Below are 23361 nucleotides of genomic sequence, written 5' to 3' on the forward strand. Positions count from 1 at the left end.
CATGATTTCCGTCTTCTTATTCATGCGACGCAGGACCTCTACATTAGTGACCTCATCTTTCCAAGAGATCCGCAACATCCTCCTGTACAGCCACATTTCAAAGGCCTCCAGCTTTTTAGAAAGTTCTTGTGTGACTGTCCATGTTTCAACTCCATATAGCAACACAGTGAAGACATAACATCTCAAGAAGCGGACCTTTGTGGCAAGAGTTATGTTGTGATTTTCAAATAAGGCACTCATTTTAACAAATATTGCTCTTGCTTTCTCTATTCGGCACTTAATCTCTTGTGCATTATCCCAATTTTCATTTATTAAAGTTCCCAAGTATGTGTAGTGCTTTACTCTTTCTATTCTTATGTTATTGACAGTGATATGGACATTATTGAATTCTTCCTTACTAACTATTAAAAGTTTTGTCTTGTTGACATTCATTTCTAGTCCATATCTAGCACTTACTTGTACAACTTTGTTTAAAACTGCCTGCAGTCCTTCTGGTGTATCTGCAAAGATTATGGTATCATCTGCATATCTGATATTATTGATAAACAAGCCGTTAAGGGATATGCCTTCTTCTATGTCTTCAAGTGCTTCTCTGAAGATGAATTCAGAGTATAAATTAAAAAGGATGGGTGAAAGAATACATCCTTGCCTCACTCCTCGTTGAATATTTATCTCCTCCGTTTGCTCTCCCTGTATTTTGAGTACCGCGGACTGGTTCCAGTACAGGTTTATTATTATGTTAATTGTTTCTGAATCCATTCCAATTTTTCTGAGTATTTCCACCATCTTCTCGTGTATTACTCGATCAAATGCCTTTTTATAATCTATAAGGCATGCAAATACGCTGCAGTTAACATCTCTGCTTCGTCGAAATAGTACTTGCACACTAGAAAGGGCTTCCCGTGTACCTACAGCATTCAAGAAACCAAACTGATTCGGCGCTATCTGTTCTTCACACAGTTTGTATATTCGTTCATGAATTATCTTCAGAAACAGCTTCAACACATGGCTTATTAAGCTGATGGTGCGATAACCGTCACAGGTCTTGGCACTTGGTTTCTTTGGCAAAGTGATGAACTCCGATTTCAGCCATGACTCTGGGATCCTGCCCGATGTGTAAATCTGATTAAAAATGCTTGTCAACCGTTTTATGTTCTCGGTTCCAAGGAGTTTTAGGAACTCTGCGTGTATTCCATCGGGCCCAGCTGCTTTCCCGTTCTTCATTTGGTTGATTGCTGCATTGACCTCTTCCTCCAAAATGTGCGGTCCACACTCTCCCATCTCATGTGGGATGCCTTCAGCTCTGTTGTCTTGGAACAGTTTCTCGATGTACTTTGTCCACTGTTCTTTCTTCTCTTCCAAAGATAGAATTACATCTCCCTCATCTGATAACAGCACTCTTCCCGTCTTTCTTCGGCCAGTCCCGGTAAGCTCTCTCACTTTCTTGTTAGATGTTGAAGTCGTCATGCTTGCTCTGTAAATATTCTATCTCTTCACACTTTTCAATAATTTCTTTTTCTTTGGCTTCTCTTATTTTGTTTACAATGATCTTCTGGATCCTACAGTACTCACCTTTGTTACCCCTTGACAATCTTCTATCCTCCATAAGTTCAAGGATATCCTTGGTCATCCATGGTTTATTCCTCCTCTTTTCTGGTTTCAGCATATCTGTTTTTATATTTTGTACTATTTTATGTAGACCTTTCAGTTCCATTTCCACATCACCTCTGTCTGTCCCTTCATACTGATCATTAAGAGTCAGTATCACATCTGCCTTTGTTTTCTCATCTCTCAGTTTTCTTGAATCGAAAGGTGAGGGTGATTTCTTTTTGATCTTCTTCATTCTGATTCTGAAATCTCTCACCAGGGGATTATGATCTGATAGAATATCAGCGCCTGGGTAGGTCCTCATTGTCATGCAGCTGTTTCGGAACCTCTTGTTTCTTGGTATTCTTGGATATGATAAAATATTTAAAAATATATATACATTTTTTATCGTCTACCAATATCAAGTATGTAAAACATGTATTTCATGAGTTGATCAAATTTCTGGTAGAGTTATTGAATTCAGTTGACTCAATGACAGACACCTCTATTACGTTTCCTCATCTGAGCTTAGACCTTCTAACCAATTTCAAATGTAAGTTTTTAAAATAGAGATGCTTCCCATGTTATTCAAATGGAGTTACTTTTACGCCTTAGGGAGTTTTTCTATTTTTTCGTCCCGAGAGCGAAAAAGTGACACTTTAGTATTATGTTTCAGGGAGTAAAGTAAGCACTTTGGACCGTAGGTGGAGGAAAACATATTTTTCTCTCTACAGTCGAGTTTGTTTCCTAGTGCCAAAATAGGAACAGCAAATCTGCTACAAAAAACAGCCTTCAGCGCTCTAACTGGAAGTTTTGTCAACTTCCACAGAATTCCTGATTCGAAATTTGTGAATTAGGTTATGTTTATAGGATGCATGTATTAACTCCAGCACAAGAAGTTAATGTTCTCTATTTCACAATTATTTCTCTTAGATTATTATGACAAGAAAAAGTGAATGTCACTTGAACATAAATGTATTTTGCAGGGCTCGAATGAAATTCTAGTCTCGGCTAGCGCCTCGACTAGAAACATCATTCTTGCCTGCGAAAGGCCCCTTCCCGTCAATGTGACGTAAAATACTATTATGTATTCCATAGGCAACCGTGCCCGACGATTGAAACAGTATTTAATCTCTCTCAATAAATTAAACGCTGTGAATAAACATTGAAATTCCGACCTAAATTGTTACAGACTACTGGTAGACTGACCAATAACGTTGAGCCAGAAGGCGAGACTCATCTTGGGTTCGGTGTTGACTTGGCACTCATAAATGCCCGAGTCACGCTGCTGCGGGAAGCGGATCAGGAGTGTCCAGTTGCCGGACCTATCCGGTCGGATCACCTGGAAGCGCTGATCCGATGTGTACGTGAGCACGCCAGCCGTCAAGATGTGCAGGTCACGCTTTCTAATCCAAGACACCTGTCAACCACACAAATATCAACCTGATCAGCAAACAATGCTCTATCAAACTATTCATATGAAATACTAGTAAATAACTCATAATTAGTGATGGAACATATACAGGGTGATTCTTAATTATGGTAAAATAATATAATACGTGATAGTAGAGGTAAAAATAAGAAAAAAGCTTCTCATAAACATATATCCATAAACGCTTCATTAGCGAGCTATACAGGATGAAAGATTTCGCCCGGAATTCAGTTCCTCTGATGAAATACACCGATGCTGAATTGTTTGGGGACTAGTTTTTGAAAAAAGTATGGTGGATTCATATGGAAAAATATAATAAAAACAAGTCTGGAGGCTGTAGTAGGCCTACTGTAACCGCGCTGTGTTTTTTGTTTAATCTATTAACCAGTTATTTGTAACCATTCCACTTTGCTTTCGTGTTAAGTGTTAACTTTTTAAAAAATGGCAGGAAATTTTAGACATTCATACTCCGAATTAGCTGACATGCATTTAACGTATGGAATGGACACTACTTTAATAGTACTGAAGCAAGACGTTTGTATCAAGAGAACTTTCCTAACCGAGTATTTCCAAGTTCAAGCTTTTTTGCCACTGTTCATCAACATCTGTCTGAAACAGGTTCTTTGATGTCTAAAGAGCACATTATTTATGCAGGCGGACCCCGATATACTAGGACTGTTGAGTTAAAGGAACAAGTTCTTAATGAAATTGATGAACATCCAGAGAAGAGCACGAGAGAATTGTCAGTGCAGTTTAATGTCAATCAATATATTATTTGGAGGATACTAAAATAGCAACATACAGGTACAGGTATGGATATATGTATGGTGTACATACCTGTACACCATACATATATCCATACCACCTCCAGAAAGTTCATACTCTATTGTCACGAGTCTGTATCCCCCTTGCTGGTATTTGCCTATGGTTATTAGAAAAACTTGTTAACCCAAACTTTTTAACAACCGTTTTATTTACCGACGAGGCACACTTTACTAGAACAGCTATTGTTAACGTCCACAACCAAAATATTTGGGCAGCTGAGAATCCTCATGCCATCGATCCTAATCGTCCACAACATTAGTTTTTAGTAAACATTTGGGCAGGAATCAAAGGAGATCATCTTCTCCAATTCGAGCTTCCTCCCAGGCTTAATGGCATAATCTACTTAAACTTTTTGAGAGAGGAGCTATTCATCTCAATTGAAGATGTACCTCTTCAGTTGCGCCAATACATTTGGTTCATGCATGATGGAGCTCCAGCACACTTCAGTGTTGCTGTTCGTAAACACCTGATTCACAGCTTTCCATTTTAAATGGATAGGCCGAGGTGCGCCACTACCATGGCCAGCTAGGTCACCACACTTGAATCCTTTGGATTTTTATCTTGAAAACCTTAGTATACAATACTCCGATTGATACCATTGAAGAACTCCAATAAAGGATTTTGAACGGAATAGAAATGATAAAGCAGACTCCTGGAATATTTGAACGGGTCCGAAAATCGATGAGAAGACGTCTAAACATATGCATTAAGAACAACGGAGGTCACTTTGATCATCATCTTTGGTCTTTTGGTATTAGTTAAATGTCATTTAGATATGTTAATCTCATATAAAAATGAAACATTTCATAATAAACCGAATATTTTATTTGCAATCAGCTACAACCTATGAGTTATTAGTTCTCTCCTCATAAAACAGCAGATTTTTGTGGTGTAATGTACTACATAAGAATACATTTTATTCAACTTTTATACAAATTTAGTTTACACAGCTTACATAATTATTCTCAGAATTGAATTCTCTACAATTTTTATTGCGAGAAATTATTTGTTTACTGGTCATTAAAGGAAGTTGTCGGGCATAAAACGTAGAAGTCTGTGTTTTTCTACTTCGATTTTTTGCATACTTTAACTTTTTTCTCAAAAACTACTCACACTACAGCTTCCAGACTAAATTCATTCAATTTTTCAGATATTTTTCCTTATGAATCCACCATACGTTTTTCAAAAACTAGTCCCCAAACAATTCAGCATCGGTGTATTTCACCAGAGGAACTTAATTCCGGGTGAAATCTTTCACCCTGTATAGCTCGCTAATGAAGAGTTCATGGATGTATGTTTATAGGAAGTTTTTTTCTTAATTTTACCTCTACTATCACGTATCAAATTTTTTCTACCATAATTAAGAATCACCCCGTATATCTACAAATTATATAATGGAACATGTGTATTGTGTATAATGATGACTGGTCAATTTCTCTATGTTGTAGGTTGAAATACAAGCTATAGTGTTGCAATCATAACATTTTCAAAACCGAGAGAATTTGCGAAACAGGGTAAAGTAGGGAAGCAGCGGCTGCGATATTGCTGTATACTAAAGCGGACAGCTATCTGTAGTCTTCAGTGAGTGTTCAACACTACTTCATGATACATAGTTCCCTCTCTGAAAGCACTGCTTCGACTTAGCTTGCTTTGTTAACTTTAATCCACACCATGTTTGTATGCCCTTATCCATTACTCCAATTGGATAAACTGGTTCACCATCACCTTCTCTCTGCTTCGCATATCGCTTCGAGTCAGAAAATGTTTTGATTAAACTATAATGGAAAATCCAATGGAAATCAAATATTCAATTCCACCATAGTAATTCCATTCCACCATAATATTTCATCAAGTCATAGAGATGAAATAGGTGGTAATGTTAATTTGTTGAGACACGGAAGAAATCAGCATCCAATGAAACCATAGAGAAGGAACAGATAATGATGTAACATAATTTCTTCAACACAGGCTACTAATTTGCCTTAATTAATCAACAAGCAATGTTCCTCACATATATTGGAATAACATATATTGGAGACATTCAACAACAGTAAAATAATGATATTGAAGTTTTGATTTTTTATTGGTTTAAGAGAATGAAGAGCAATTTTGGAATTAACTGTACCCTATTTCAGACGAAATAAAAAAGCATATACCGAGCGTTAGTAATCTTGTTATTCTATCAAAACGTTTCTGGCTACTCTACACTATACACTCCAAAACGTTATTGAAGATGATTTGTGTTTGAAATGAAGTCATACAAGAATTATTGTAGTATTCACAACAAACCACGGAAGGAGTCTTCTAAACGCTGAAAATGGCGTGAAAGTCCTACCTCAAGAGTTATAGTGGGAAAACCAGGAAATATAAAAACTTCAACACAAATTCTCACTCATGTAGCAGAGAAAGACCATATCAGGCTAAAAAGCAGTGTTTGCTAACCGATTTTGACAGCGTTAGTGTCGCTTACAAAATTATAACACTGGCGACAAAAAAAAAACACTAAATCAAGGGAATATTTCGTTGTACTGCGTAAAATGGGGACGGAGTAGAAGGAAGTGAAGATTAGGAGAACGAGAAGAAGAGTGAGAAGAGGAACAGAAGAGTAACAAAAGTGCCGAAAAGTAGAAAAGAATGCGTAGAGAATAAACAGTGTCGCATTTGTTTTCAATGAAGGTATTTCTTCTAGTCGGGCGTTCAGGAGTAAATTTCCGGCTGTGGGCGAAAGAAAAATGGACTTATCCGTGGAATAAGGATTGATGCGATTTGTGGTGAGGAAAAAGTCACACGGGAGGAAAAGCACGAATTTTCGTGAGGTCGGGCTGTGTTTTCCCGACAAGGCTTTTCCGACGCTGCCTTGCAAGGGAGCGACTCTGAAGAACAAGGGCTCAAATTCAGCCCTGTGGCCCTCACCCCTCTTTCCACCATTTTGGGGCATCGCCGGACAGGAAGTCACTGCCTCCTAAATCTAACAGCATAACCGGATACTTCCCTGACTGCCAAAACTCAAGCGCCTCTAACGAGCAACAATAATAGAGCAGCTACAATTTCATCCACACTCTTCTCCTTTCACTCACTCTCTCTCTTCTTCTTCTTCTTCTTCTTCTTCTCCTCCTCCTCCTTCTTAACTTCTCCTGGTTTTATCTTCTCTCTATCCTTCGTTCACCTCGTCCCACTCCCATTTCTTCTTCTCCCTTATTCCATTAATTCCATATTCATCAGTATCTCGTTCATCTCTGATTTCTTTTACTCCATCAGCAATTTTTCCACATTCTTCTCTATCCCACTTCCCACTAATATTATTCACATCAATTTATTCTTCTCCACGATAATATTATCTGCGAGGATTTTCCGATAAGCAAAATTCGCAATATGGTATAAAATCGCACTCAATTCATAGAACACAGAACATCAACCCCCTAGTTCCGTAGTTTCCAATTCGATGTCTCTTGCTTTGTATTCAAATTGCCTCTCGAACATATTAATATCAGCTGAGGTGTTTCGTGATGGAGATGTTGGATTTCATGGCACAAACCTAAGATTTTTTCATATTCCAGAATCTTTCCAAGTGTTTGGGATTATTGTTTTTTTTCTCGTCAATTGATCTATAAAAAATTGAAAATCAGAACTATGTGATTTCTACCAGTTACCAATATTCTAAAAAGAAAAATTGTTATTGTAATGTGAACGTAACATACTTTAAAAATTTTATGAGTCTGAATAGTTTTATAGACCTTCATTAAATAATTTCAGGACCAGCATCTGCTTCCGCTACTGTATAATTTATGTTATTGAATGTATGAATATATAAATAAATGGAAAAATAAACATGCAATCATTTCTTCAAACTCAAGAATCACTACCCATTATAAAGTTCAGGTAAAATCAGCCTCGATAATAATTGTGACTTATATACTCGACTCTGTATACAACATCATGTGGTATTCTATATTTTAAATAATCAATCTGGACTTCCAATATGATGATCATGGAATATAGTAGGACAAGCGAAAATGCCAGGCTAGGATCTTCATTTGTTATTTTCACATAATAGGCCTACTACTCCATTAACTCCATTAACTCCATCACCTCCATCAACTACTTCTAAACATTACAGAATGATAATGAATAAATCATTCAATCAAAACTCATAGGTCCACTGAATAATGAAATATCAACACTAGTCAATGGGCAAACTGAGTCAGGTACAGTTTCCTATATCAATATTAGTCTTGAACTATTTCTCAATTATCAATGAAGAATCAACAAGAATGTTGATCAACAGAAAATGTTATAAATCAATGATGAACAATCACCAAACAAAATCAACCACAAACTTTTATTTCAGAACTCTATCACATTATCAACAATTCTCCAACATTATTTATTGATTCTACACTAGACACATCACCCGTGCCAAACCCCATCATCAAATAAGAGACCGAAGAAGGAGAAATATAGGCAGACCAAATTCCTCGACAATAGAATAAAAAAGTGAACGGCAATTCAGAAGCCAGGAGGCTACACAGGCCAGCCAGGTTCTTAATAAATTCGCCCATCAACTCCCCATTAAAGGTTGACTGCATCATCTTCTGCCTTTTTCTTATTCTTCTTCCCTTTCTTCTTCTACTCTTTTTCTTCCCCTTCGACCTCTGTCACAATCCGGCATCATTGAATTATTATTTCGAGATGAGTGTGAGGGGCAGGAAAGCTGATTTGGGGGATCAAGGAGGAAGAATGAGGCAAATAAGAAAGAATAGGATGACGAAGTGTGAGAGAGAAGATGGTGAGAAGCTGTTGAGTTCCAGTGTATTGATCTGTTTTCCAGATGTGGTGCAAATTAAATTTACTGGCTCTACTCTTGTTGGACTAGTTCCTCCTTCTTCACCTTATCTTCACTCTTATTTTCCCTTTTCTCTTGAACTTCTTTCTCATTCTCTTTCTGTTTACTTTTCGTTTGATTCTCCCCTTAACTGGAACAAAACAGCTTGTTTTCGACTCTGCGCCCCACCTCATTATTTTCACCACCTCTCTAATTGTTCATTCCCCTCATCCCCTTGTATTTAATTTAATTATTTTCAAATTTGGACTGCAAATCTGCAATCATGATCGATAATTTAATCTTTCTGATTTATTGAATAACAATTTCTCCTAAGTACAGCAACATAATTCAGGTACACTCTATTCTCTCGAGTAATTTGATAACTCATAAACGTTATGAAATTTTTCAATATCTTAAATCACATAGAAGATGAAAATCTGACACGATACTTGGCTTGTTTGGGAACCACCTTCAATCAACCACCAACATAAGACATTGTACAGTACCCTAGATTGATGTAATGGCCATAGCAACAACTAAACTTACTAAGTGCCCTCATAATTATACGGGATAGATGAAACAAGAATCAATAAACAGCTTATTCTATTCTGGAATCACTAAAAAGTTCAACTCCCCTCACATTCTGTGAAATTTCAATATGTATTCTGAAAATCTCTATTTGGAATAAGCCGCAACAATGAAAATCATCTCCACGCCTTTTTAATGACACGTCAATACATGGAAGAGAGCTCAGGTATGTTGAAGAGGCATTTGACAATAATTTAATATGGTCAATCAAACACGATCCCAGTTGTAACTTTACAAATCCTGTCATAACTCGTTCACAGCTGACAGGACGACTATAAAATTTTTCATAACCTCCGTAATATGTCAATGAAGAGTATGGATGCATGTGTACCAATCTTGCGAATCTGTTGTTGTTAGTCTGATACCTGGAATGACCTCTCCAACGGATGATCTCAATTTAGAGCTCCAGTGAGCCTACTCAATAAAATGTTATATGGCCATGAGATAGAACACACACATGACCTTCTCCACGTGAGAGACACTTGAAACCGGTTAACATCAATGTTGAGTTATGAGAGATCAAACATCATCTATGATCGACTGAATGTCTCATTAATGGCACTGTAAACTGCCATTAACATTAACTGCAATTTTTGAAGTATATAGATAGATGAAGAATAATGATAATTAATTAATTGGGAATACATATAAAGACTCACAGACAGATTCTATAATCGGAAAAAAGTGTTCAATTGGTTGAGTGACAGTGAATCCCGAATCTCTTCCATAACATGGATATCTAAGATAAATTATTACTTCCAACACTAAAAATGAACTGTCTTACTTCCTTATCACGTGAGTATCATCCGAAAGTCAAAATAGTTGTTTGCTTGATTGATGCTTCATTGTTCTAACAGTCAGCGGTCAAAATTATGGTTGCCTTCTTCACATCACCACTCAAAAAAAATCACATCGATGGTAATAGTCAATTGTTTTTCCAGACTTACATTACTTTATCGATCCGTGATTACTGTCTCCAGCAAATATTTCTTATTCAAGTGTGAATTTCATTTTCAGTTACAATACCATGGATATATCATTCACTCACTTTTACGGATTTTTGAACACTTAAAACACACTGTCACGGCATATTCTCCAATAAAAATAGAAACAGCCTAAATCGAAAGAATTTTGAAAGTAGGCGCCAATCTCTGAGTTCATTATCTCCTATTGCCTATAACAGAGAGCGCTCCTCCCATACAGCTGATAGATTGATAGGCCCAAGAACAAAAATATTCTACAGATGATGATATTTTCAAAATTAAAGTAATTCGAAATAAAATGAAATATCGAATTCTATTCACCACCTATCCTATTGCCTTCCTTGATTTGGCAATTGACTGTGACGTCACATCTCGGAAGTGCGGTGAAGAAAAAGCTTATCAGTTAGTCGTATATGTGTCGGGTCGTGCCGTATGATGATGTGCTGAGAACTGAAGGTGCTTCATATGTGAAGGAGAGATAACGCATATACGTCGTTGTCATATCGTGTCGGCCGGTTTTATGAGGACTATAATTATATAGCGGTGAGTTGATCAATAATATATATATATAGAAGACACTTTAAAGTTTGTAATATAAATTGAAACAGGAGATACGATATAAAAAGATTGAAAACACTTAAAAACTTACATTGAAAATGGGGGAAATTTTCGGAGACTGTGTCTCCTTTCTCAACCGAGAAGACTGCAGTTTTGAATCAAACCTTGGATTCTTTTATATATATATATATATATATATTATATATATATATATTGCCAAAATTTTCTGCATATATTCCATCACCACCAGATGTCTTACCTCAGGCCTATTAGTACTATTAATTGATTGAATTATTCGGAGCAATTAAGAAAGATAATGAACCTTTTAACATTTAAAAATATGGAACCAATTTCAATTTATCCAATAAAAATAGGCCGAAGTAATAATGGATATTTTAAATTGGGATTTCAAGATTATAAACCCCAATAACACTCACATCGATTTCTGGACTTGCGATTTTTTCAGTCCTCATGAATTCTATCAGATCGAATGTAACTTGACATACACATCATGTGTTAAGATACACATCAAATTTTTGTCAAGCTATGTTCAATCTGATTTAGAATTTATAAGGACCAAAAAAATAGTACGTCCAAGAATCGATGTCTGTGTAACTAGACCAAGTACCGGTTGCATAAAAGCTGATTGAATTATAATTTCACGAGAACCAATTAGAGAAGCCTCCTTTTTTGAAAAGCCCACTCTGGTTGGTTGTCGTAAAATCAAACACGATTAAAATCTAACCGGCTTTTGTGCAGCCGGGCTCTTCGGGTGATAATAACTAGTCACTGTGGAAGGAGGTTCGATTTGAGTATTCATTCATTCAATTTAATTTTTATTTTCAAAATACTAACGCTCGATTGCACAAGAGTCTGTTGAATTTCAACAGTAATAGAATACAACAAGAACCGATCAAAAGCCGTTCCCGATTGGTTCTTGTAGTATTCAATTATGATAAAAATTAAACAAGCTTTCATGCAACTGGGTTATACTGGAAGAATAAACAGGGACTTCTGTCACTATTTCTAACATATTTTCGGAAAATTTTGGCGAACTTCGATACAAAACAAAAATACTCCTTCCCTTAAATATCCCTTGGAAAATTGAAGTGACAGTAATTTATAATTTATCATTTGATTGTCCTGCCACTACCGTGTATAATTCAAGTTTGAAATAAACCATTGAACTGGTTATATTGAGACATTCCCAATTCTCACAACTAAGGTAATTATTTAAAAAATAATTGTGTATCATTGAACCAATGAAAGAATACCAAGAGTAACTTCATTTGAATATTTCTATTTTTCATCATTGTTCTGTGATGTAATATGTTATGGAAAGTTCAACCAAACTGTACTTTCCAAGGTCATGTAAGGTTGATTGTATCAAGTATTTCATGAGAAAATTATAATTAATTTGAACTACTGGACTGATTACCTTGAAATTTCGCATTCTCAATTTACCAAGGATGGTTATATCAGAAGGTCAGGAATGCCGTTTAAGATTTAAAAAGACTAAAAGGTTTAAAATTTCAGAAGGTCAAGTCTTCAATCAGGCCCTTGTGGCCCTTGTTGCCTTGTGGCCCTTGTCATGAATAATTATCAACAAATTATATGACGTAGGTAATAGACTCTCAACCTTTTTTGTGTTGTTTAAAGCATGATCCTCTTGGAAAACAGGCCTATTGTCATGGAATTTGTTGACTGGATGAACGATATTGATGTGCTTTAGAGTTTGTCACACAATTTTGCTCAACTTAATAGCCCAACAAAACGCTTTTAACTGAGCTAACAAAGTCCATTACCCCTGGTAACACAGCTTAAAGCCTACAAACATGAAGCTTAAACTCCACTCCACTAATCGAAGCTTAGAGTCCCTAATCAAGCTGTTTTCTACAATCAGCCATTCACTGGGTTATCAGGCTGATGCCAATCTAACAACCTTGGCAGTCTAGTAAGTAGGAATGAAAAACTCACACAATTTCAATGGGAGTAGCCATGGAGTACTCATAGGAGAATTCATGATGATATTCACTTTGGGAGATGAAAATCGATACATTGATTATAACTGGAAAAATCTGGTGTGGCGCACTCACACAACATTCCTTGCCGGTATAAAAATTTTCCTTTTTGTATTTGAATGTAATATCGTGTGTCTCCATCTGAATTTCTTGAATTTCGAGCTTATTTTCGATTTAGGTAAAAATGATACAGGTCATTGAGCAATACTTTCCTCACCAATGGTAATAGGGCAAGGAAAGTGAAAAAATACTATCATGATTGAATTAATTTTGAAGTTGAAAATCGATAAATCGATCATAATAATTGAGAAAAAAATACTATCAATGGAATTTTCAAACTAGTTTCGATTCAACAAAATATATGGATGAGTAGAGATACTATTCAATAGCTTGGAAGAATCCTCTTGCTTTTTTATTTTCAGTAGTTTAGTTCAACACTATGAACTTTGAACTTTATTTTCCAAAAAACATTACAAACAAAGAAAACGAAAAACAATAAGGGAACCTACTTATTGTATTGGCAGGTTGATGCTAAATGTAGCTATATATTTGAAGTTCATTAATAAGAAAGTAACATTGCTGATAGAATAAATATAATGTCTATTATAAATAATTACGGGTAATATTTGAGGGAACCTGCATAGGTTTAAAACCTGTGCGCAGATAGCACAAGCAAAATTCAATTTTGCTTGCTTGGTAACAATGAAACTTGGCAAAAACGGAAATTATTGATTGGGAATTCATTATGGAAATCAGAGAATGTTATTGACTTTTATTAGTGTATTAGTTACTCAAGAACTAGCAATAGTTTGAAATGTTTCCCATTGACAATCCCCGAAATCAATAAGGACCCAAGACGTTAATCACTTCGAATACTTCTATTTTACTCAATCCAATCACTCTAATGAATTTTTCTATTGCATCCTTGATAATAACTAGGTTTGGTTGAAAACGATTATCTGAACTTCGGAATTGAACTTTCAGTTGCAAATAAAGATTTGCACTTAAATTCATCTGCTGAATAGAACAAACTAGTTGTTGAGTGATATTCAGTAGAATGCTTATTGATCTCCAGAGAAATCTTGTGCATAGTGTATTTAACGAAACGATAAAGTGATATAAACCAAAAATTCAATTTGATGAAACTTTCAACTTTGAAAGACTTGATGTTCATCTCTTACATTCCCACTTCCATTAAGCAAAAAAAAGAAAAAATGCAATTGATTATATAATGTTTTTTTGAATTTGTGTTTAACACTATTATAAAAATGTGTATCCATCTTGATTGTTTTATCAACGTCTTTCATATAATTCAATTTTTCCGTTGAATACTCTATACACGGTGACTACTACCGTGGAACAGATGTATTGCTTAATACTCATGCTACTATACTAAAAGTTGAACATTGCGCACAAAGTAATAGAATTTCAGTATTTCACTCCTCAGTATTCCCTCTCAATTTTCCTCAATAGTACACATTGCATATTATAATAATATTCTTCCTATCAATATTCCTAAAGTTCTACAGCATTCCAGTAAACAGTTATAAATCCAACTAGAATACAAATTCATAATCTCGTAACTTTGTTGAATAGTCAACCACAGCAGTTTCAAGGCTTGAGTTTTAACATATCACTCATGATAAATTTGGGATCTAGAGAGGTTCAATTTCGAGTTGAACGTTTTGAAATATCAGTACGGATAGATAATTTCGGAGATCACTCACAGCTTTATCGCCTCGAAGGTGATCACAATTTCAGCAATTGTGATATTCTCGAGTTCTCATATTCGAAAATGTTCAAGAACAGTCTGCAAAAAATAATTATTGAAATAATTACTCACAGCTTTATCACCCAGATGCTCGACACGACAATGCAGGAAGGCTGATTGTCCTACAGCTGTGGTCACATTGCGTGGCACATTCAAGTCGAAGTAGGGGAACAAACTGCCGCTTCCTCCCACCACTGTACTCGAGTTGGTGGCTGAGCCCCCCCAGGGGTCCGAGTTGTCCCCGTGCGAGCTTGAGTCTATGTGCGCTCCACCTGAAATCAAACCAAATCAATCTCGATTAGGAAAAAATATAATAGAATACAGAATAGATTCGGAATCAAATCAATGATGAGATAAAAGATGATATAATTATATTATGGAATCAGAATGGAAGCAGTAGATGTCCATGCTCATGAAAACATGAATTTTTCCAACTAGAAGTTCTGTGAACAGTTGTAGACCTCATGAAGTTTTCTCATCCACAAGCATCTGATGTCACCTGTCCTTGTTGATTGATTTGAATCACAATATTTACAGTTGAATTATAATTCACTCTTAAAAACTGTTATTTGTCTTCTCCAAGATCAAAAACTCACTTATGTTAATAAACTCAGTTCACGTTCGCATTTGTATCCCATATGCTATTTTATCCAGTTCTGTGATAATCTTCCTCTCCATCTGATGGAAATATTTTCAACTATTTTAAAATTAATTTCCTTCTATCAAGAATATTATAATTTATTCAGCATTATTCAGTTCATTCAATCAATTCTTATTTCATTCACAATCACCTATCAAACTTGTTTCTCAAATGTGAGAATATTGATACTGATGAGCACGCATCATGAAGAATATTGAAACCCTACCTTATAGAAAAAAGACAAGGCCAGACATCTGTGTAATGCATGCAATGAATAATCCACTTGCCAGCTGATTTATTATGAATCATTCTATAGTCTGATTGATCCAATCTTCAAAGTGGATGATATATTTATAGTGATATCAGAGTATGGAGGAATTCCTTCTCTTTCCATATTATCCTTAAAATGAAAAAGTTAAAAAAACCGTATGTATAAATCGACGCGCAGTTGGAAAAGGAATATTCCTGCCAAATCTCATCGAATTCTATCAATAATCGCTTTACATACAGACAGACAAAAGAAAATCCGAGTTACAACATAGACCTCACTACGTTCGGTCAACTATCAACATTCTAAGAATCATTCCCTCTCCTCTTCGTCGCTTACACTTCCATGTCACTCTCCTCCTTTGAGTTTTCCCTCCTACTCACTATCTAACCACTTTTTACCACAAACATCCCAAAAGCATCGTCAAGTTCCTGTTTCCTCCTTTGACCTCCTTCCTCCCCACCTTCTCATCACCACCACTCCCCCTTCTCCGGCATCTTCCCCTCCAATTCCTTCTCTATCACACACTCTCTCTCTTTTCACAACTTCTCTCCTTGCACACGTCAAACATAGAGAACATCGCTTTTAACTGGGAAAGTGATGGACGACTCTGCTCTGCTACCACTCCACTAGGCTCTGCTGCTGCTGCTGCTGCTGCTGTATTGTGTCACTTCTTTGTTTATGTTTCAACTTTCCAACCGTCGTGCTTTCAGCTTTTCACTTCTTCTCCATCACCTCCTCCTCTACTTCTCTATCATTTTCCTTTTATCTTCTTCTACTGCTTCTTATTCTCCTTGTAATTCTTTTTCTCTCATTTTCTTCAGATACTCTCCTTCTTTTCTACTTCTTTGTCCACTTTGACTTCTTTTGTTCGTGTTTCATTCCCTTCTTCTTTGCATTTTGTTCCTTTCTTCAATTCCCTTATCTTTTTTATTCACAAAAAAAATTTCAACTTTTCCTCCTCACTCATTAGTTTCCCTTGTTCTTTCCTTTAGTACTTTCTCCTTCACCCCTTCTCCTCTCATTCCTTATTACTCTATTCATTCTCAGGATATACAAACTTCTTATCCTCTTCTGATTCACCGTGAATTTATTACTCCTTAATTCCCTCTGTTCACATCCTTTCCATTTCTCCCACTCAACAACTCCTTTTTTTCTTTTCTTTCCTATCCTGGATAGTCTTCTCCATCTTCTTATTACACTCCTCCTATCACTTATCACCATTTCTCATATTTCACTTGTTGTTCTTCTCTCCTCCATACTTCTTCATTTTCCTCTCCTTCTTATCCTTATGTTTTTCATTCGTATTCCTCTTCTCTTTCATCGTCTTCTCCTCCCCACCCTGAATCATCTCCCCAACTCCTTCTCTCCCCCCACCAACTCCTTATACCTCTCCTTCATCATCTTTCATTTTGCTGTTGAGTTTCAAAAGAAGCGTCTTCCTCGTTGAGAAGCGAGCGAGGGCAAGTGGCAGCTAGCAAGGGCACTTTCACTTTTAAACAAGAAAGCCACTCAGAAGCTAGTAGCCCGACTCTGATTTTATTATCTCACGTTCGCATTTCACCTGAAACTGTTTTCGTCAACTGCTAAGTGGGTGTCGCTCTACATTCACAAACGTTTTCCTTCCATAAATCATAGCAGCGAACGTTCTTACAATTTGTTTTACATTATTCTCATAAACAAGTCATCGTTCGTTACATTAGAAAAAGAGTGAAGTTCACGTGTGCGCAGAGCATTTTCCTCCTTAATCAAACGTCAATTGATCGAATGAAGGAAGAAATCTTGACAATTATATAGAGGAACTTTTTCGTGAGATATTCCCCAGAACAGATTTTATTAACTCCAATTTTGATGCTTAACAATCAATAAAAGCAACAATTATAACGATTTCTTGACTTAGTAATGATTAACTTATGTAAAAGAGAATGGGGAAGGGTGAGGTGATTATTAGGAGAAGGATGGTGAGATGAGAAATAAAACATGTAACTTTGAAACGTCATTAATACGATATTGTTGTAGATCGAACTGATTCAAAACACTTCTCACCCCATCAGAAGAATATCAAAGAGTCGAGCATTATTTTATTGGGCCGATGGGTCTTACTTAATTCTTACGTGAAGCATTTATAATAACATTTCAATGGCTGGCAATATAAATGCATGGTTAGGAGCAAGAATAGAGAGACGAGATGTAGCAGTGTTCGGAATGGTGCAATGAAGGGAAAAATAGGTAGGGAATGAGCGAGAAGAGGAAGGGAGAGTAAGGAAGAAGGTGAACGTGTGAGGAACAGGATGATGGAGAAAGATGGAGGAATGATGAAAAGGAAGAGAAAGAGGAAGTATGAGGAAGAGTGAGGGGGATGAGCGGTGAGTGATGGTGAGGGAGGGGAAGAAAGGAAAATAGATTGAGAGGAAAGAAGAACGAGTGAAGTGCAAACTTCTACTTGAGTTTGGTATTGAGAAGCAGCCAGCTGATATGATGCTTAGAGGAAGGAAGAAGGCTGAGATTTGAAAAAGGGTTATCAAGCCAAACTTATTCTCATCATAATCTTAGCTGAGCAAGCGGTGGCTGTTGCCAGTGATTGTAATGAACTTGCAGGAAGCGGGGATGTATATACATATCTGAGAATATAAGGGAGGAGATTAAGGGCGATGAGTGAGAATTAGGTGGTGGAGAAAAAGAAGAAGAGCATGGAGAAGGAAGAGAAGAGAAGATGAAGAAGAAAATTATTATGATTATAATGAGTTTGGTGGGAAATCCGAGGTTGAAGGCATGTCATAATAGGGAAAAGAGAATAGAATCATAAATGGGAGACAAATGAAAAAAAATGGAAAGGAAAGTGGGAAGAACTCTAGAATGGAATGTGATGACAGAAGGAGAAAGATGGAATGATTCGTCGGAGAAGTCAATAAGAGGTGATAATCATGGAGGGCGTAATTAATTAATTATTCGAATTGATGATTATCTTATTACAAAAGAGTAAGAATAGTAAGGTGGGAAGGAAAATTAGGAAACAAGTGAAAGAGAATACGAAAGAATGGGAGGAGAAGGAAGAATGGAGATGACCTGGAAGCAGAACTATCAGGGAAGAGGAACACAGATAATGGAAAGTAGGAAGGGAGCATGGAACTTCCATGACAGGATAAGCAGAGAATGGAAAAAAATAGTAGAATATGAATAGAATTTCTAAGAAAATGAGAATGCGGATTACCCGAAAATTGACAGAGGACCGAAAAAATCATTGCTAGAGAGAAAGGAATGGGATAAAAGGTAGTAGAAGTGAATGTGAGAAAAATGAGCCTGAGTAAAAATAGAAATATTAAGAGAAGAAGGAGAATGACATGGGATGACGAGTTCGCTGACTAAGCATTCCGCTGGAGACGTCTCCAGCTAGAGTTACTAAACTTCAAGTAACCCCGACGCTCATTCAAATTACACCTACTTTCACATCTCACCGCCACTAAAACTTCTTCAGCAACCAAGTTTGGCAACATTTTATTCTCATTTGCCTTCTCTATAACTTCATTCTACTTCTTCTCCCCACTTCTCTCCACCATTATCTCTCTTCTCACAGAACTCTTCTTTGGAAATGCAATTTTATGCATTTCTTTTCTCTCATGTTACATTTTTCCAGTTACTCTTTTTTGTTTTTATCTTATATGTCTTGTCTCATTCCTTGCACTATCATACACCTTGCACTTTGATCATACTTCTATTTCAACAATAAGTTACACTCTCTTGTTCAATATTCATATTTTTTGCACTGGAAATTATTTTAAACGAGGAACGAGGCTCCAAACCTACTGCAAACAACACTGTTGCATTATAGTTGAATAACTCCGAAGTTGGAATAACAGAATGGTAACGGAAGAACCGCAACACAAGAACATTTTTCCTTTATGACATAAGAGTCAATGTGAAAAGCTCTCTTCACTGATAAGCCTACTGTCCCTCTCTCTTCCTCATCCTTCTCTCGCTTTCCTATTCTTCTCAAACTTCTTCTAAGACCATAGAAGAGACATATCATCCTAAGTTGATATTACATTCTTCTGATCTGTCCAAAATCTTTCATCTCTTTTCGCTGCTCTTCCTAATCTTTTTCTCCCTATATATTATTACTCCTTTAGTTTCTATTCGTTTTTACAATTCATAATAATCAATAATTATTTTCATCTATATCCTTCAAATTTCCAATCCACCTTTATAACTGTACGTTCCCCTGTCTCCTCGAGCTCTAAATGCAGTTCGTGATCACTTGATTTGCATTTGTTGAACATTATTATAGTTAATGAGAGTTCTCACTCCAATCTCATTTCATTTTTCTCTCCCAATTATTGATTTCGAAACAATTATTTATTGAAGTTGAAATAAAGAATCAAGATGGTTGGATGGACTAAGAAAAATGCCTCAAACTCAATCTCATCGAAACACAACCCATGATAATGGATATTCTGGCTATATGAACAATATTGGCTTTGAATTGCTCCACAAGATTACTGTACATTGTTATGACATTGTTCAGTTAACCTACTGCAGCTCAGTTTAGAACTTGGGCATCATTAGTGAGTAATACTCTTGACTGGTCAGAAAGAGTTTACAAGGCATGTAAAGAGGTATTTTCAGTTATGCATTCTTTGAAGAAAATACATTGAATCCTCCCTAAAAGCATTAAATTATTATTATTTCGATATCTTGTTATACAACATATTGTAGAGAGGGTCATTTTTTCAACCTCTGATCACATATCATATAAGACACAGGCAAGTGGTAGGGGAACGATTGTCAGAGAGCTGAAAAGCTTGAGATCTTCATAAAACGCCCTGTAATCAGTGCAACCTGATCATCAATAATTGTTGTGGAGTTATGGACCTAGAAACATGTGCGCCCCCTTGAGACTCCTGCCAATTGCTAGTTGCGTAGAGTTATCAATGGCATTCTATTAAAGGCCAATCGGTGGTTGAAATAAAAATGACTCTTGCATTAATTTATCAATGTATTGTAAATCTGCTCTCAACAACATGCAAGTCACTCTAAAAGATAAACTACATCGCTACCGAGATTATTGTCCACGTTTAGTCTACTTTCTTCAACACCATGAGCATTATCACCCGAGACCACTCTGGATGAACAGGCCGTGCTCCTGCAAATGTGATGTCTCACGATTAGGCCGACTGGCAGCCGCTTCTCGTATTCTATAGCCCAGTCTCCATACATATTCTCACAATAATCTGCTATTCGGGGACTCACATTTAAATTAAAAAGTATTGTTATTCAATAGCTAATTTAGTAGACTCTTATGAATAGTGAATACTCACTGTTCGTACTCAATTTCAATACTGTCCATAAGTAATGGGCATGGAAAAAATGAATAACCACAAGTTGCTTTTCTGGAAACATTTATCATAGAAATATGTACTGAGAGTTGCACTAAGTATTCTCACCTTACTATCAAATAATATTATCTTTACTATTTTAAAAACCTTACTACTAAGCTATTCTAGTTTCCTCTTTCTTGAACATTTTTTTCCTTCTCCAATAAGACTGGATTTCTTCATTCTACTGTGATTGTTAAAAGTATATCACAAAATTAAATATACAGGATATTCAAATATAAGAGTTGCACTTACTATTTACACTTTACTATTAAATTATCATATCTCAACTTTTATTTACGATTTTTCCTCTAGAGTGGCCTTGTATCACCCCATCACACATTGATAGTTTGATAAAAGCTCCCTGATAAGGTACTTTCTCGAATAGTCAAGCTTGTTAGAGATATCTTTAAATACAAAAATCCAAATTTCTCTCAAGATGATTTCAAGATGATTTGTTTCCGAGGGTAGGAGGATAGATGCCTCACATACTTAAACCGGAGAAAGTACTATAAAGATACCCAATCACCTGGGTACTATTCTAATCAGATCCTTTCCAGTCAGTGGCTGTCGTGTATGGAATACACTACCTGTTCCTATTAGGTCCATTAAGAGCCGAGCGAGTTTCATCCTGACTCTGAGAAAAACATCTTTTGGAAAAAATGGCTTATACTGTTCTTAAACTTCTTTTAGATCAAATTGTAAATATGAACTCATATTATGGAAATCCCTTTGAACTGATATTCTTTGGAACAGTTATAGAATGAATCGTATGTATAAACTATTATTTCAAATATCCACTCCAATTTTGATGTGTATAGCCGAAGGCTGATCACCTTGATACACTATCAGCTCAATAAACTCCAATCATCAAAAGTTCCTATTCCATTCAGTATCATAATTATATTATCCTATCAATATCTTGTTTTGTTATTAACTTTTCATATGTATCTAAACGGTTACGACATTTTTCTTTTTTTCCAATAATTCTCAGTTAAATGAAAAATAATGGTTTTGATAGAGATCTACTGGAAAGGATATCCTCAGTATCCTTTTCAAATAATAAACATCATATTATGTTGAAAGCTTGCCCAATCTATGTGGATACAAAACAGAATTTTTATCTAATAGTAATTATTATAAATGGAATTTTTCTCTCACAGTCCAATTATTATAATTCAGTTTAAATTTATATCATGTCAATCAATCTAAAACTTTGTTCTGTTGTAACTTATAATATAGAAGTGTATAAGACAGTATATATCCTGATCTTCATAGATAAAGCACTCAATCCTAACACCTAGCATGTTTCCTAGCAAGTTATAATCTTTTTCTCTTTTTTTGCATTCTTTATATAAGTGCATAAATGTCAGAACCGTTTTTTAGAGTTCAAATTTGTTTCTTAATATTATTGTAACATTGATTCACATAGCAGAAATTTATAATCTTTTATTGCTGAAGAAATTGTGTTATAACCTTCTTATGACATTCAGTCAAATATAGGATTACTGGGTTATTCGAGTTTTTATTGCCTAGGTTTTCTATAGAATATCGGGGCACCGAGCTTCGCTCGTTATTTTTACTTTCCTTGCCCTATTACCATAGGTAAGGAAAGTATTGCTTTCGGAAAAAAATTAAAGTAGACCTACCCCAATTTCTTAATTTCTATACGTTTCAAGGTCCCCTGAGTCCAAAAAAGTGTTTTTCAGGTATTGGTCTGGGTGTGTGTGTGTGTGTGTGTGTGTTAGTAGAGTTTAGGATTTGAGAAATCAGCCATTATAAATGTTCACTAACTATTATGAATGGACTTCCATGGAAGAAAGAATCAGTGGATTGGCTGCTTTTACACTTGCATTGGCTGCTATGCCAAAAATTCTGAAAAAATCCAGAATAAGCAAGATATCCATGGATACCAGAGTCATCTAATTCCGAATAAACTTGAATTGGAATTGAATCTTCAACTGCATCAAGAAAAAACAAAAATAACATTATCACTGCTAATTTGATCACTGTCAACGGGAAATATTAATTGCCAATGAATAAAGTCTAGGTCACCTGAGAACATCCAGGCAGTGAGAGTTTCATTGTTGTGATCACCACAGCGTTCTGCGCGCAAACATGCGTCTGCTCTGAGACTTTCCAATCGTTCTGTGAGATGATCTAATTGACCTAATGATGATTTTCATTTTCATTCATAGAAGATATCAATTGTGCAAGTACTTTCTGAACGTGACTTTTATTGAGTGAACATCTTCCAGGACGCCTCTTCTAAATCAGGAGCGATTTGGAGTGGCCAGCTCAATCTCCAGATTGCCCTTGTGATTTTTTTATGGAGGTTCTTGAGATCCCATGTTTATGTGAACCGTTTAATTACCCTACAAGATTACAACAACATAACGCCTGCAATGCTGGCTGGAGTCATGACAAAAGCCAGAAATCGGTCTACTCAGTGTATGTAGAATAAGACTTTACCTACCTGATTTGATATTCAAAA

The 23361-nt window shown here is 36.0% G+C and overlaps 1 protein-coding gene across 1 annotated transcript in view; it reads right to left on the reverse strand.

Moving 5' to 3' along the window:
• LOC111052577 (zwei Ig domain protein zig-8) overlaps window positions 1-23361 on the reverse strand; it is a 475708-nt gene that overhangs the window by 31567 nt on the left and 420780 nt on the right. The window contains exons 2-3 of the mRNA XM_039421498.1: window positions 14660-14859; window positions 2797-3007 (exon numbers count right to left, since the gene is read on the reverse strand). Coding sequence (XP_039277432.1) covers window positions 2797-3007; window positions 14660-14859 — 411 coding nt within the window. The remainder of the gene's footprint in view (window positions 1-2796; window positions 3008-14659; window positions 14860-23361) is intronic.

Source organism: Nilaparvata lugens, chromosome 2 (genome assembly GCF_014356525.2).
Source record: "Nilaparvata lugens isolate BPH chromosome 2, ASM1435652v1, whole genome shotgun sequence".
Lineage (NCBI taxonomy): Eukaryota > Metazoa > Arthropoda > Insecta > Hemiptera > Delphacidae > Nilaparvata > Nilaparvata lugens.